General features: G+C 41.2%; 1 protein-coding gene across 1 annotated transcript in view; it reads right to left on the reverse strand.

Annotated features, from left to right (window-relative positions):
* The window catches only part of Nup155 (nucleoporin 155), a 51515-nt gene that overhangs the window by 11473 nt on the left and 27152 nt on the right, over positions 1-12890 (reverse strand). The window contains exons 19-28 of the mRNA XM_052159606.1: positions 11943-12009; positions 10631-10746; positions 9378-9475; positions 7825-7955; positions 6085-6276; positions 5037-5175; positions 3965-4100; positions 2131-2284; positions 1826-1930; positions 942-1096 (exon numbers count right to left, since the gene is read on the reverse strand). Coding sequence (XP_052015566.1) covers positions 942-1096; positions 1826-1930; positions 2131-2284; positions 3965-4100; positions 5037-5175; positions 6085-6276; positions 7825-7955; positions 9378-9475; positions 10631-10746; positions 11943-12009 — 1293 coding nt within the window. The remainder of the gene's footprint in view (positions 1-941; positions 1097-1825; positions 1931-2130; positions 2285-3964; positions 4101-5036; positions 5176-6084; positions 6277-7824; positions 7956-9377; positions 9476-10630; positions 10747-11942; positions 12010-12890) is intronic.

Below are 12890 nucleotides of genomic sequence, written 5' to 3' on the forward strand. Positions count from 1 at the left end.
GGCATCAGATCCCATTACAGGTGGTTGTGAGCCACCATGTGGTTACTGGGAATTGATGTCAGGACCTCTGGAAGCACCTGGATTAGGGTTCAACCCAAAAGTACTTGCATCACGATCCATAACAAATGCAGTAACCTTATTCCCTTAAAATGTGCAGTTATGATGGATTGGGGGCCACTGTCACCTCCCCTTGTGGTGTGGTGACGGTGGTGGCGATGACAGAACCCAGGACCTAGGATAAGTTTGCCAAGCCCCACCACTCTGGCGTATCCCCAGCACTGATGCTGGCTCTTCAATTACAAAAGTGATTAATTACCAAACTCTTTCATTGGAAGTTGCTTTTTAAGTGGGGTAATACAGCTTTAACTCTAGCACTTGGGGGAGAGAGGCAGGTGGCTCTTTCTCTGAGTTCTGGGATACCCTGATCTAAATAGAGTTCAGGATAGCCAGGACTACAAAGAGAAACTGTCTGGAAAACCAAAACAAAACTAACCAAACAAAAAAATTGTCTTTCATTATAGTGAAACTTAAGGTCAATTGATACTGTGTATATGAGGGCAGCTTTTAGAACTGAATGATCAGAGGGCAAGGAGGCCAAGAAAGCTTCAGGTAGACAGCTGCATGAACACACCTACCCCCAGCCCCACCCCCAGTGTCCCCACTTACTTAGCCGTAAGTGAACTCTCAACTTTCTTTTTTACGGGTGGTCTCCGGAGACTGAACTACCGAGAGCCTTGTACGTGTGGGCTAAGTACGTGCTCTCTCAGGGCTATCCTCACAGCCCTTCCCACGTACTCTTCTGATGTAAGATCTCACTCCACTGCCTGGGCTGGCCTCCCTGGGTTCAAAGCATGGACACAAGCACACATGCACAGACATGCGTGCACGCACACACAGCTCTGTCCTACTTGGTAAGTGAGACTCTCTGATACCTTCCTTACCTGTGCATGTCAGCCAGCTTGGACAGGACGCGAGCAGCGCTGCTGAAACTCCTGTTCTTCTCGTAATACCTCCAGAGTAAATCCATGTAACGAACTCGGTTTTGATCGACTTTGGCCATTCGGACAAGATGTGGCTCCAGAAATGGAGATGCAATCTGGAAATTGCAGTCACACAGAAAATGTCTGCAATCTCCTAGGTGCTTTTAAAGTGGAAACCAGTGTGTGTGTGTGTTTGTCTGTGTGTGTATGCATGTGTGCTTTGTTTTTTGAAAATAGGTGAACAAGAAAATTTACTCATTATAAGTAATTTTCATTATACTAATGAAGAACTTTCTGTAACACACCAATAAAGGATAAATTTGTTGTAAAATTCTAATTCTTTTAATGAATTTTGATAATACAGTTAACTCTTGGCACTAACAAATCCCAAGTCTTAAGTTTATGCATCAATGAAGAATGATACTTAGAAAAAATAACAATCTTTGTCCGGGTGTGATGGCACATGCCTTCAATCCCAGCACTGGGGGGGGGGGGCCCCCCCCCCCCCCCGCGCTCGTGCAGAGGCAGGTGGGTCTCTGTGAGTTTGAGGGCAGCGAGGTCTAGAGATCCAAGTTCCAGGCACCCAATGACTTAAAAGACAGAGCCCATTACTAATCCAAATACTTCTACCCAACAATGCTACTATTCAAACCAGTCTCTAAACAACATTAAATTTGTTGCAGTGTAATTTGCTTCTTAGAAAAATAACTTAAATACTTAGCCATATGCTAACACCTAATGATATACATAGGATAAAAACTAATTTCCCTCTCTACAAAAACTATTGTTATTCAACTTGGAAATATAAATTGACATAAACTACATTGCACAACCAGTATTTTTACCTGCAGCAGTTTATCTGCAAGGTCCGCTTGTATTAGCCAGTTATAGAGAGCAATGCTGAAGAGCTCGTCCTTGGATCGCTGAGCCAATTTAAGCATTTGCTCAAACTAAAATAAAGAAAACGGAAAATTAGCATGGCTATAGGCGTCCTTGCTTGACACAACACCCCCACCCCGCCCCAACCTTCTAGAAGGGAAACAGTCTAGCAGTAACAAGGGCAACCTCCATTCCCAGGGATGGGGCCTCCTCCAGCTGCAGCACATTCAAACCCCGCCCTCTTCCAGAGTGAAGCCTGCCTGTCCCTTACGTGATGTCCTGCCTCTTCATTGCTCAGCATGTTGGGATCAGATGACAACACTGGAGGACCAGGTTTTTTGGGTACACTAGGAGACTGAGGAGCTGCCTTACTTTGATTTACCAGTTCTTGAAGAGTATCTGTAATGCACTTATAACTGTTTAATCTGAAAAAAAAAAAAATAAGGGGGTGGTGGTGGTGTGTGAATCACAGTTTAACTAGAAAGTATTTTTCTTATCTTCTATCAGACCAGGATACATAAAACCTGTCTCAAACAATCAAGCAAACAGTCATAATATATGCCTCTGAATTTGAGGCTAGCCTGATCTACAGAGTGAGTTCCAGGACAGCCAGGGCCATACAGAGAAACACTGTCTTGAAAACCAAAACCAAACCAACCAAACAAACAAACAGGAATATGTGCCTCTAAATCTAATACTCAGAGGCTGAGACAGAATTGAGTTTGAAGCTTGTTTGGGCTTGGTTAAGAGCCTGCTACACTCCCAGGTGACTAGGGTTCAATTTCCAAACTACCTTCAAGTCAGTCTAAGAAATATCAGGCATGCATATGTAGGTAAAACACCTATATACATCAAATAATAATGGTGATGATAAAATTTACACCAAAGCACCCTATATCCTCTATCCCTTTCTCAATAAATAAATAAATAAATAAATAAATAAATAAATAAATTCCAACATACTTTTTTTAAAGGTCTAAAAACCATCTGGTTAAACAAACAACAAGGATTTATAAAAATTAGTGTATTTCTTTAAATCTCTACAAATTTGTGACCCCTTTGAAAAAAAACAAACAAAACTTATTTTTACCTGGAACACGTGTGAGGGAAGCCAGTTTTGTTCCCAAATCAGAGATCTCAAAAACTACAATAAGTTAAAAAATATAGAAAAAAGGAAGACAGTGCCACAGGCACTGGACCAAAACCATTTATTAAAAGGGACAGGTGAGTTGATTGATACATGCTTTTAACCCCAGGATCTAGGATGGAGAAACTGATCAGTGAGTTTGAGGCCAGACTGGTTTACAAAGGTTTCTGGACTGACTGGGGATACATATTTCAAAAAAATAAAAAAATAATAAAAAAAATTAACAAAAACATTTGTAAGGCTGAGATGGCAGCTCAGCAGATGAAACTGGTTGCTCTGCAAACATGAGGCCCCAGCCAGGCAGTGGTGGCGCCCGCCTTTAATCCCAGCACTTGGGAGGCGGAGGCAGAGGCAGAGGCAGGCGGATTTCTGAGTTTGAGGCCAGCCAGGTCTACAGAGTGAGTTCCAGGACAGCCAGGGCTACACAGAGAAACCCTGTCTCAAAAAAAACAAAAACAAAAACAAAAAAAACCCATGAGGCCCTGGGTCCAATTTTCCAGGACCCATGACAAAAGGCAGGCGTGGCTCTCTCTGTCCATGCTAGTAACGCCAGCACCGTGGACCAAGGACTGCTTGGACCTGCTGACTGCCAGCTTACCAGGGTTTCAGTGAGAAGCCCCGTAAAGGAGCAGATTGGAGAGTAACAGCAAGTCATCTGATGGCTTCACCTGACTTCTAAGTGTGCATGTACACACATGCATATATCACATGCATAAACACACAAAACACTTGTAAGTGCTTTGTCAATTTTCATAAGACTAAATCTTATATATAGGCTATGAATTATACCCAGGATTCAGGACTTGATAAAAAACCAGTTCTTTTTAACTGAGAACGTAATTAAATATTATAAGGGTTGTACCTGAAATGTTCTTTTCATATAACATCAATAAAAATTTTACACAAAGAAAGGTCTGTCTCAAAAGCCCAACAGATCATCCTCAGGATGAGAACGCACCTCTCTTGGAAAGTCTGGAGACCAACTACATCCTCTTCTGGTTCCCCGTGTTTATAGAAATGGAGTCCAAGGCCCTGAGGATCTTTTTTCTCGGCAGCAGTAAGGGAAAGTTCCACCACTCCCTCATAGAAGCGCACTGAAGGGAAAGAGAAAGGCCAAGGGCTCAGAGCTACGACTAAGCTGCCACTGCTGTCCTAGGCAGCCAGAAGGAGCCAGAACAGAAGATTGTGTTTCTTTTAGACGCTTGCTATTCAGGAAACGGCACTGCAAAATAGCTCTCATGTGTTTACTAATAAGAAAAAAGTCTAATGTGGCTACAAGGCATATTAATGGTTCCCTTCTTAGAAAAAAAAAACCTTTCATATATAAAATAACAAACAAGTTTCAGAGGAAAAAACTTGTGATTCAAATCTGTGCTGATAGTTATAGTTTTTACTTTTAAAATTAGTCAAAAATTTTAGGTATTTTAAAATTAAGTATAATATAATTCAGTAGTGTAGCTTAAAGAGAATTGATATATAAAATATAAAATATATTAATTAGCCAGAAGAGAGGAACTTGTATAATCTCCGGCTTTGGAGGAGGAGGCAGAAGGCTATTCTTGACTACAGAGAGAGTTCAGTTCATGGCCAGCCTGAGTTACAAGTAAGAAGGTCTCAAGCTGGGTGTGGTGGCACACACGCCTTTAATCCCAGCACTTGGGAGGCAGAGGCAGGCGGATTTCTGAATTCAAGGCCAGCCTGGTCTACAGAGTGAGTTCCAGGACAGTCAGGGCTATACAGAGAAACCCTGTCTCAAAAAAGAAAAAACAAAACACAAAACAAACAAAAAAAGATTGTCTTAAAAAATAAAGAAGTGCTTGCCTCACATGTACAGGAACTAGTTTGCTCTCCAGCATGAGAAAAGGGAAACAATAAATAAAAGCAAACCATATAATTCAAAGGGTCACACTGGCCAAAGATGGTAGAAGGTTTGCCTCTGAGAAGAAAGACTCTAGATAACTCCCTGCATTCCTACGCAGCCTTGCGTCCTGAGTTAAGAAAGAGACACACACACAGCGCCTGGTGCTCACCTTGCCTGTACTGAGCACACACACTGGGAAGGTCTACTTGGTTGCTGATTTTCTGGTACTCCTTCAGTGACTCCCTTAACATCCTCTCTCTCTCACTCTTATTCTGCACTTGTCGGGATCGCTGAAGAAGCTCATTGGCCTAAAGAAGAGAGGACAAAAGTTTAAACAGAGGCAGAAATCAAGCAGGTAGCCGATGCTGTCCGTATGTCTTAGTCTGTCTAAAGTTACATGTGGCTTATTATCATTATAAATAAAAATTCTACAAACTTACTTCTTACTTTTAGGCAGAAAAGTTTTTGACCAAAATAGTCCTAGCTAGTCTTTCCCAGACAGCCTTGTCTGGGAATGCTCTTGCCTAGTCAATACATTACTGGTCAGCAGGCAGCTCATCTTGTGACACTTAATTTTTTTTTTTCACCTGTAGGAAAGGATCAATAAGAATTGCCTCATTAACTTTTGATTCACTCCAAATTTACTTAAAGTTTTAGCGGTTTTCCTTACTTTCTATGGAAGGAAACAAACTCCAATGATCTTAATTACTAAATTAAGTGATTTTTTTTCCCTTAATTGCTAACATTTACCTTTTTAAACTTTATGTGTGGGGGAGTTCTGCTAGCACATGTCTGTGCAGCATGTTCCTGATGCCATGCATGTCAGGTCAGGGCAGCAGAAACCTGGGGACTGGTTTTACAGACAGTAGTAAGTGGCCATATGGGTGCTGGGAGTTGAACCTGGGTCTTCTGGAAAAGGCCAGTGCTCTTAACCACTGAGCCAAAAACACCACTGTCTAGTCCTATAGGCTTTGACTTTTAAACCATGGCCTAAAAATACTGCCAAAGATACTCTACATTTAATACTTAAAAAGAGTATACAGGTATTTTTAAGAAACCATGTATTTCAACCCATCTCTTAGTTGAGGATTTTGACACTAGAACATATTAAGAAATGATCCTGAGGTCATGTATGGAAAAACCATGATTCCCACACTCCCACTCATCAGTATGAAACGTTACCTATAAAACACTGAAGAAGCAGTGACACATCATACCTTAGAACAAACTGCATCATCTGTGCTATAGAGAAGCGGGCAGGTGTCCTGCAGATGTAAACTAATGCCATCCACAGCAGCATTATCTCTGATGTAGCAGTTGATAAGAGAAGCAATCAAAGCTCCAGTGACCTCTTTGTCCCGGATCACCAGATCCTTAAAGGTGGTGATCTTCAGCTGCTCTTGAAATTCCTAGAAAGAGAGAAAACTTTTCATCAAAATCAAAGAATACTTTTATTTCCTCACAAAGTAGAATTTTTTTGTTTTTTGAGACAGGGCCTCACTAGGTGGCACTTGCTGACTGAGAACTTACTATGCAGACCTGGCTGGCCTTCAGCACAGATCTACATGCCACAGCCTCCCAAATGTTAGGACGAAAGGTAGGAGCCAATACTCTACCAATAGACTAATTTAAATAAGAATAGGGCTGAGGTCTGATTCCCAGAACTGACAAACAAAACACACCAAAACTGACACAGCTTTGCCAAAAAAAAAAAAAAAAGAGAGCAATAAAATCATGTAAAGTCAGAGTCTATAGTTGGTTTAATTCAAACCTCTGACTTTACATATGAGAAAAGTCGAATCAAGGCAGAGCCAGCACTAATATCAGGCCACTTTGCTTTTGGCCACTGGCAAAAACAATCACTAGGCTAAAACATTTGGCTGGATGGAGGCGTGGTGTCTCAGCACCTGGAGGTGCAGGCAGGCAGACCTCTGTGAGGTGGAGGCCAGCTGGAGAACAAGGTAAGTTCCAGGACAGCCAGAGCTGCATAGTGAGAGAGTGAGGTCCCGTCTCAGAAGATCAAACAAAAAAAGAACCTTGTGCTTTCATTTCATATTCCCTAAACAATGTTGTGATTACAAAACTAGATGTATGAATTTAACCTGCATTTTGAACAAATTTTCTTGCTAAGATATACCTCTAAAGAGTAAGGTCATTTACAGTCCAGGAATTATTTTTATTGTAATTTTTTTTATTAAATTTCAACAAAAATATTTACAAACTATTGCAGGTTTTGGGACAAATACTTACTTGCATCCCTTGACCACACAGACAGTGATAGAAGGCGAGGAAGGCTTGAGGGCAGATCACAGATGACTCCGAGCCTAACAAGTTCCTAGCCTAAGTCTATAATCCTATGAAATCCAAAACCATGCTGCCTGGGATGGAAAGGAAAATGGTTGTCCTCGACTGAATAGGAGCATTTCAAATTTTCGAAAGGGGAAAATGAAAGTTTATCTAAGTTTAAAATTCAAGAAAGACTGCAACAACAACCATAATTACTTGCTGGTCACTAGGAAACAGAACTGGGGATCACTTTTTCCCTTTGAAATGTTGCTTAAAGCTAGAACTATAGGGGACTGAAGAGGTAGCTTGGCAGTCAGGAGCACGGGCTGCTCTCAGAGAGGACATAGACTTAGTTCCCAGCACCCACAGGAAGATGACAACCATCTGTAACCCCCTTTCCAAGGCTATCCGATGGCTTCTTTGGGTACAACCAGGCAAGCGTTTTGTGCTCTTCCATACACACAGGCAGAACATGCACAGGTATCAATTTTTCATTTTTTTGAGATGGAGCTTTCCCTACACGGTCCTGGCTGTCCTGGAATTAATTTACTATGTACACAAGCTGGAAAGACCCACTGCCTCAAAGGCCTGTGTCACCACACACAGCACACACAAACTTCAAGTAAGCATTTTGGGCATTAAATAACCCCAAAGGACAAAACCCACCTCACCTTTTGAAGTTCTCCTACAATGACATTGAACTGATGTTCACAAAGGAGTTTCCACAGAGCCAAAGCTTGATATGATTTTCTAACCAGCTGCTGGATTGCCTGAAGTGAAATCTTCTCACTCAGTTGAGCCTCTAATGACAAAACACAACTAATGACATTTCACCAAATGACACAGGGCGAACTGCTTCCTCCTGTCAAATACAGCATAGCTAAGAGTGACATCCTCATGTCTCCCCTGCTGCCACTACAGACAACTGGGACATTCATGTTCTTATCCCCATGAAATACACTGGCATGAACACACGTGGAAAATATCTGCATATGCATACGTGGAAAATCAAAACACTCTAGTGCCTTGTCTCATTTCTTAAGTATGCCACATTCAACAGTTCCACCCAACTGACATTTAGACTCCTTCCAACACAGTGCCACTAAAACAATAGCTTAGAGGGCCTTCTAGAAGGCGCCACCAAGTTTTCTAGGACTGAGTTTCTCAAGCCTTGCATAACAATACCCTAGTATATTATTAAATCAATTCAGTCAGTCATGATAACTTGCCTTACCTTATAAGTAGACTATATCAAAAGGGACAAAAATGGATAAACATTATATATTGTGTAAATATAATATAATATAATATAATATAATATAATATATATATATATATATATAGTACAAAAGACAGTTATTCAGTCTTAGGTTGGAAATTCTAACATTTGGTTGAATGTGGAGTTCAGTATGCTAAGTGAAGTGACCCAGTAACACAATGAAAAGAAGTGCTTATACCAAGTACCCAGAGTCAAAGAGACAGAAAATGGAAGTGGGTGCTGTGAGCTGACAGGGAAATGGGAGTTTCTGTGTTATGGTTGTATGGAGGTCCACTACGGAATAATGAGAAAGTTCAGCAGACGCTGGCAACAGTAGCACAACATGGTAAACATACTGAATAAGCTGAATTTTTTTTCTCTATAGACCAGGCTGACCTCGAACTCAGAAATCCGCCTGCCCGGCGAATAAGCTGAAGGAGCTCAGGGGCACAAACCCGAGGGCATACTCCCGAATGATGGAGCAGAGACGGGATCAGTTCCGCAGCTGTGTACCCACTGGTGGTGCCACCGAGCTCAACTGATGGCCCTAGCCCAGTGATCACCCAGAGGCCCAAAGGACTGCACAAGAAAACTCAGTCGTGAAGCTGGAAAAGGCCCAGCAACCCCCCGAGTGGGAGATTTGACTGTAGTAGAATTGAGGGAGAACGGATGGAGGGAGACAGTAACCACCATGTATATGGATGATTCAAATGTCAAAAACTAAAATGGTCAACTTTAAGGTATAGATATGTTACCATGGTGAAGAAAAAATTTATGAAATAGAATTTATCATGCTTTCTGGGGACAGAGGGAAAAAAAATCTTAGGCTAAAAAAAGTATGGAAAGAAATAATTCTCAAGCTGGTCTATTTTCCCAGTCATAAAGATGGCTCTTTAATTAAAAAGGAAAAGAAAAAAAAAATCATGTGTTTCCAAGACATTGGTGGGTCCCTGAGCAGTGAATTACCGTGGAACTTCCTCTGCAGCTCCTGCTGCATCTGCTGGGTGTTTCCGTTCTCAGGACGCAGGAATCCAACCAGCCGCTGCTGCACTTTGGCAGTAGTACTGAAATGCAATTACAGTGCGGGCGTGGCTTAGATCAGATATTAGAAAATACAGGTGTGCACAGTACGTTTTTGTTTTTTTGCAGTTACATTTCTTATTTTAGTAAGAGAAGACTGGCACAGCCCACGCACTAGTACTTAAATAAAATATCAGCCACTGCTAAGCTACAGTGATTTGAAGGTCAATCTATACATTCAGCAAGTTTAGACACATTCTTATTTTTAGACCAGGCTGGCCTCGAACTCAGAAATCCGCCTGCCTCTGCCTCCCAAGTGCTGGGATTAAAGGTATGCGCCACCACTGCCCAGCACATTCTTATTTTTAAAACATTGACTGGAAATACTGCTTGCTGACAGAACTTTCTGAAATGCCATGGCTGGATGCACAGCCACATGCCAATACAACAGACATAAGCCCGTATTTGAAGATGGCAATGTACCAGAAATTCACTCAAGATAACAAGTGCAAACAAACAAGATTCACCTCAAACACTAAGACCCTGAACACTTCCCAGTAGTCTTTTGAAGTATTTCATTGATATCTTAAGACAAATTTGTCAAAACCTTGGCATTTTGATTTATAACCACCAGACCGTTATGAATACTCGGACAGCACTGGATCTCTTAATTAACTCAAGTGTTTATTCATAGGACTGTGAGACTATATCCTAAGTTCTGGTCACCATGAAAAAGGGAAAAAAAAAAAACCTATGGATTTTATAATACAGCTTGAAATAAAAATTTTAAGACCGAATAGATACTTTTAAAAAATAATACGTTTGGGCAGGTAAGATAGCTTAGTAGCATCAGACATTGTTGCCACGTCTGATGACCAGAGGTGGGTCCCCAGAACCCATATGGTGGAGAAGAGAACCAATTCAGCAACTTCCACTCTGACCTCCACACAGATGCCATAGCACACAGGGTATGGTATAGCTCCACACAGATGCCATAGCACACAGGGTATGGTATAGCTCTAAAGTTTTAACAAAATACCATGGAAAAAAACAACAACTGAACAGCTAGGTCTGTAGTTCAGTGGCAGAATACTTGCCTACAAAGTGTGAGGTCCTGGGTTTCATTCCAGTACCTCAAAGTAACATCCTTCATACACAGAAAAAAGATAAGTAAGTAAGTAAATAGATCTGGTTCTCACTTTGGGTTTCCTAGTGGTCCTCCTGAAAACTGGGAATTTCTGTCTAGAAATTCCTGCAAACCCTTCAGCTCCTGTAGCACTGATTCCAGCAGCTGGATGGGCACACTGCTTTCAATCTGTAAGATTGGAAAAGAAAGGTTTTCAAACATTTAATGACACAGAGAAAGTATATGTATAAAAAAAGTACTCCTTAAAGTCAGCAGTGAAAATATACAATTTTACTTTTGAGATATGCCATCTTTATAATTAATATGTAAAGTTCTTTTTTAATTCCATTCAACATTCAGCTAGCCAAAAGAAAGGGCACTGAAGTACCCATGTCCTTCCCCTCCTGTTCTTCTATGATTAACATAAAATTTATATGCACTAGAACACAAATACTAAGTGAGCATCTTTCCGTAGTTCCCTGGTCATCATTCAGATGTTCAGTATGGTTAAGACCTACGTCCTCAGATCCTTAGCTTCCAGTTAATCAATCAGCTCAGAGAACTTTTCTTTACTACTATCATTATGGATTAATTCAGGCCATTTTTAAGTGCATACAAATACTATGTCAGATTAAATGCATTCCTATTATTAGAAATGTGAACTCTAAGAGAGCATCAAGATTTGGGTTGGGCTGTATCAGTACATGTCAGGGCACGTGCATGTCAGTGTGTGTGAATGCCAGCATATGTGTGTGTGTGTGTGTACAATTCCAGTACTTGAAAGCTGTGGAAGGTTGGTCACAGGATCAAAGGTAGCTCAAAATACATAGCAAGACCATCTTGTGAAAAACAAAAACAAAGCAAAAAATAAATAGAAAACAGAACAGCAAAGAAAACAAAGAATGGTAAAGAAAAAGAAATTCAAACAAACAAAAAACCTTGGGAGCTTCGAGCAAGCCTACTTGATATGCAACAACAAAGCTCTGTGACATGTTTCTTTAAAACATCTGAGATGCACATGAGCTCGCACTAGTTCTACTGAGATTGTGAGAGTATCATGCTCTTGTAAAAGGCCAGTACAAGTGAGAGCAGAGGGGTTGGGGTGGGGGGCGGTTAGGTTAGCCCTGGCTCTCTGACCTCACAGCAACGTCAGAAGGAGTCAGGCTAGTCTTTTCATTTTGGACTGGAGCACAAGGCCATGAAATGTTAAAAACTTTACTCTGTTAAGTGACTGGGACAAGTCCTAAACTAGAGAAAGGACAGGTTACTGGATGAGAACATAAAACATGTTCATAAAGCAACTGGGCCATGAGAAACACTAGCTGCTGAAGAAGAACATCACCAACTGGGCACATACAAACAAGGAGGCAACATTATACACTTACTGCAGTGATCTCCCTATTGGAACTCTTGAATACTCTTTCAACAACTAAGCTGGCATCCCAAATATTTCTGGAACAAAAATGTTTTAATTATTGTACTGTAAATGAATACAACCTTTTATAACATGCAGTTACTTGTCTGTAGGAACACGAAGGGTTTATTCATTTTTTTCAAACACAGTAAGGACTTAATTTAACATTTAGCTTCTTAGAAAATGAAGCTAGAGAGACTGCTCAGCAAGAAACGACACTCTTAGAAGCCTTGTGACCTGAATGACTTTCTAGAACCCACATCAAAGCAGAAGGGAAGAACTGGTTTTACAAGTGTCTCCTGATAAGCACATCAATGCCGGGGTACGGCATTGTGCATACACACCAATTAAAGAAAAGAAGAAATTAAAAAAACTGGAAAAATTTCAAACATAACATCCCCATTACTCCAGAAAAAGAAAGTATACTGAAGAAAAAGCTCAGTGCTCTTTCCTTTTTCACTTACTGCTCTCAGAGCACTTAGCTCCGTTTGTAGCACCCATAGGACAGCTAGCGGCAGTCCTGCATCTCAGTTCTAGGGGATCCGGTGCCCTCTTCTGGCCTCTATGGGTGCCAGGCATACATGCAGTGCACATACATACATGTAGGAAAAATATAAAAATCCCAGGAATATGCACACACCACACACACAGCCGCTAATAAAAGTCTTTACCCCAACTGTAAGATCAGGATATACAGGCGTGGCCGCTAATTAGACAGTATAGGAAACCTACAAATAGGGGCAGCCATGGTTTATCCTTCCCTCTTCCCACTTCTTCTGTGGGATGACTGAATTCCACACCTGTCACCTGCTTCTGAATCGAAGCTGGCCAGATGGACAGGATGGAGAATGGCACTGTTGTGAACAGAGGCACTGAGGGGCTATGGAGTCTCAGCCTTCACGTGCAGTCCCACCACCAG

This window comes from Apodemus sylvaticus, chromosome 16, assembly GCF_947179515.1.
Source record: "Apodemus sylvaticus chromosome 16, mApoSyl1.1, whole genome shotgun sequence".
Classification (NCBI taxonomy): Eukaryota; Metazoa; Chordata; class Mammalia; order Rodentia; family Muridae; genus Apodemus; species Apodemus sylvaticus.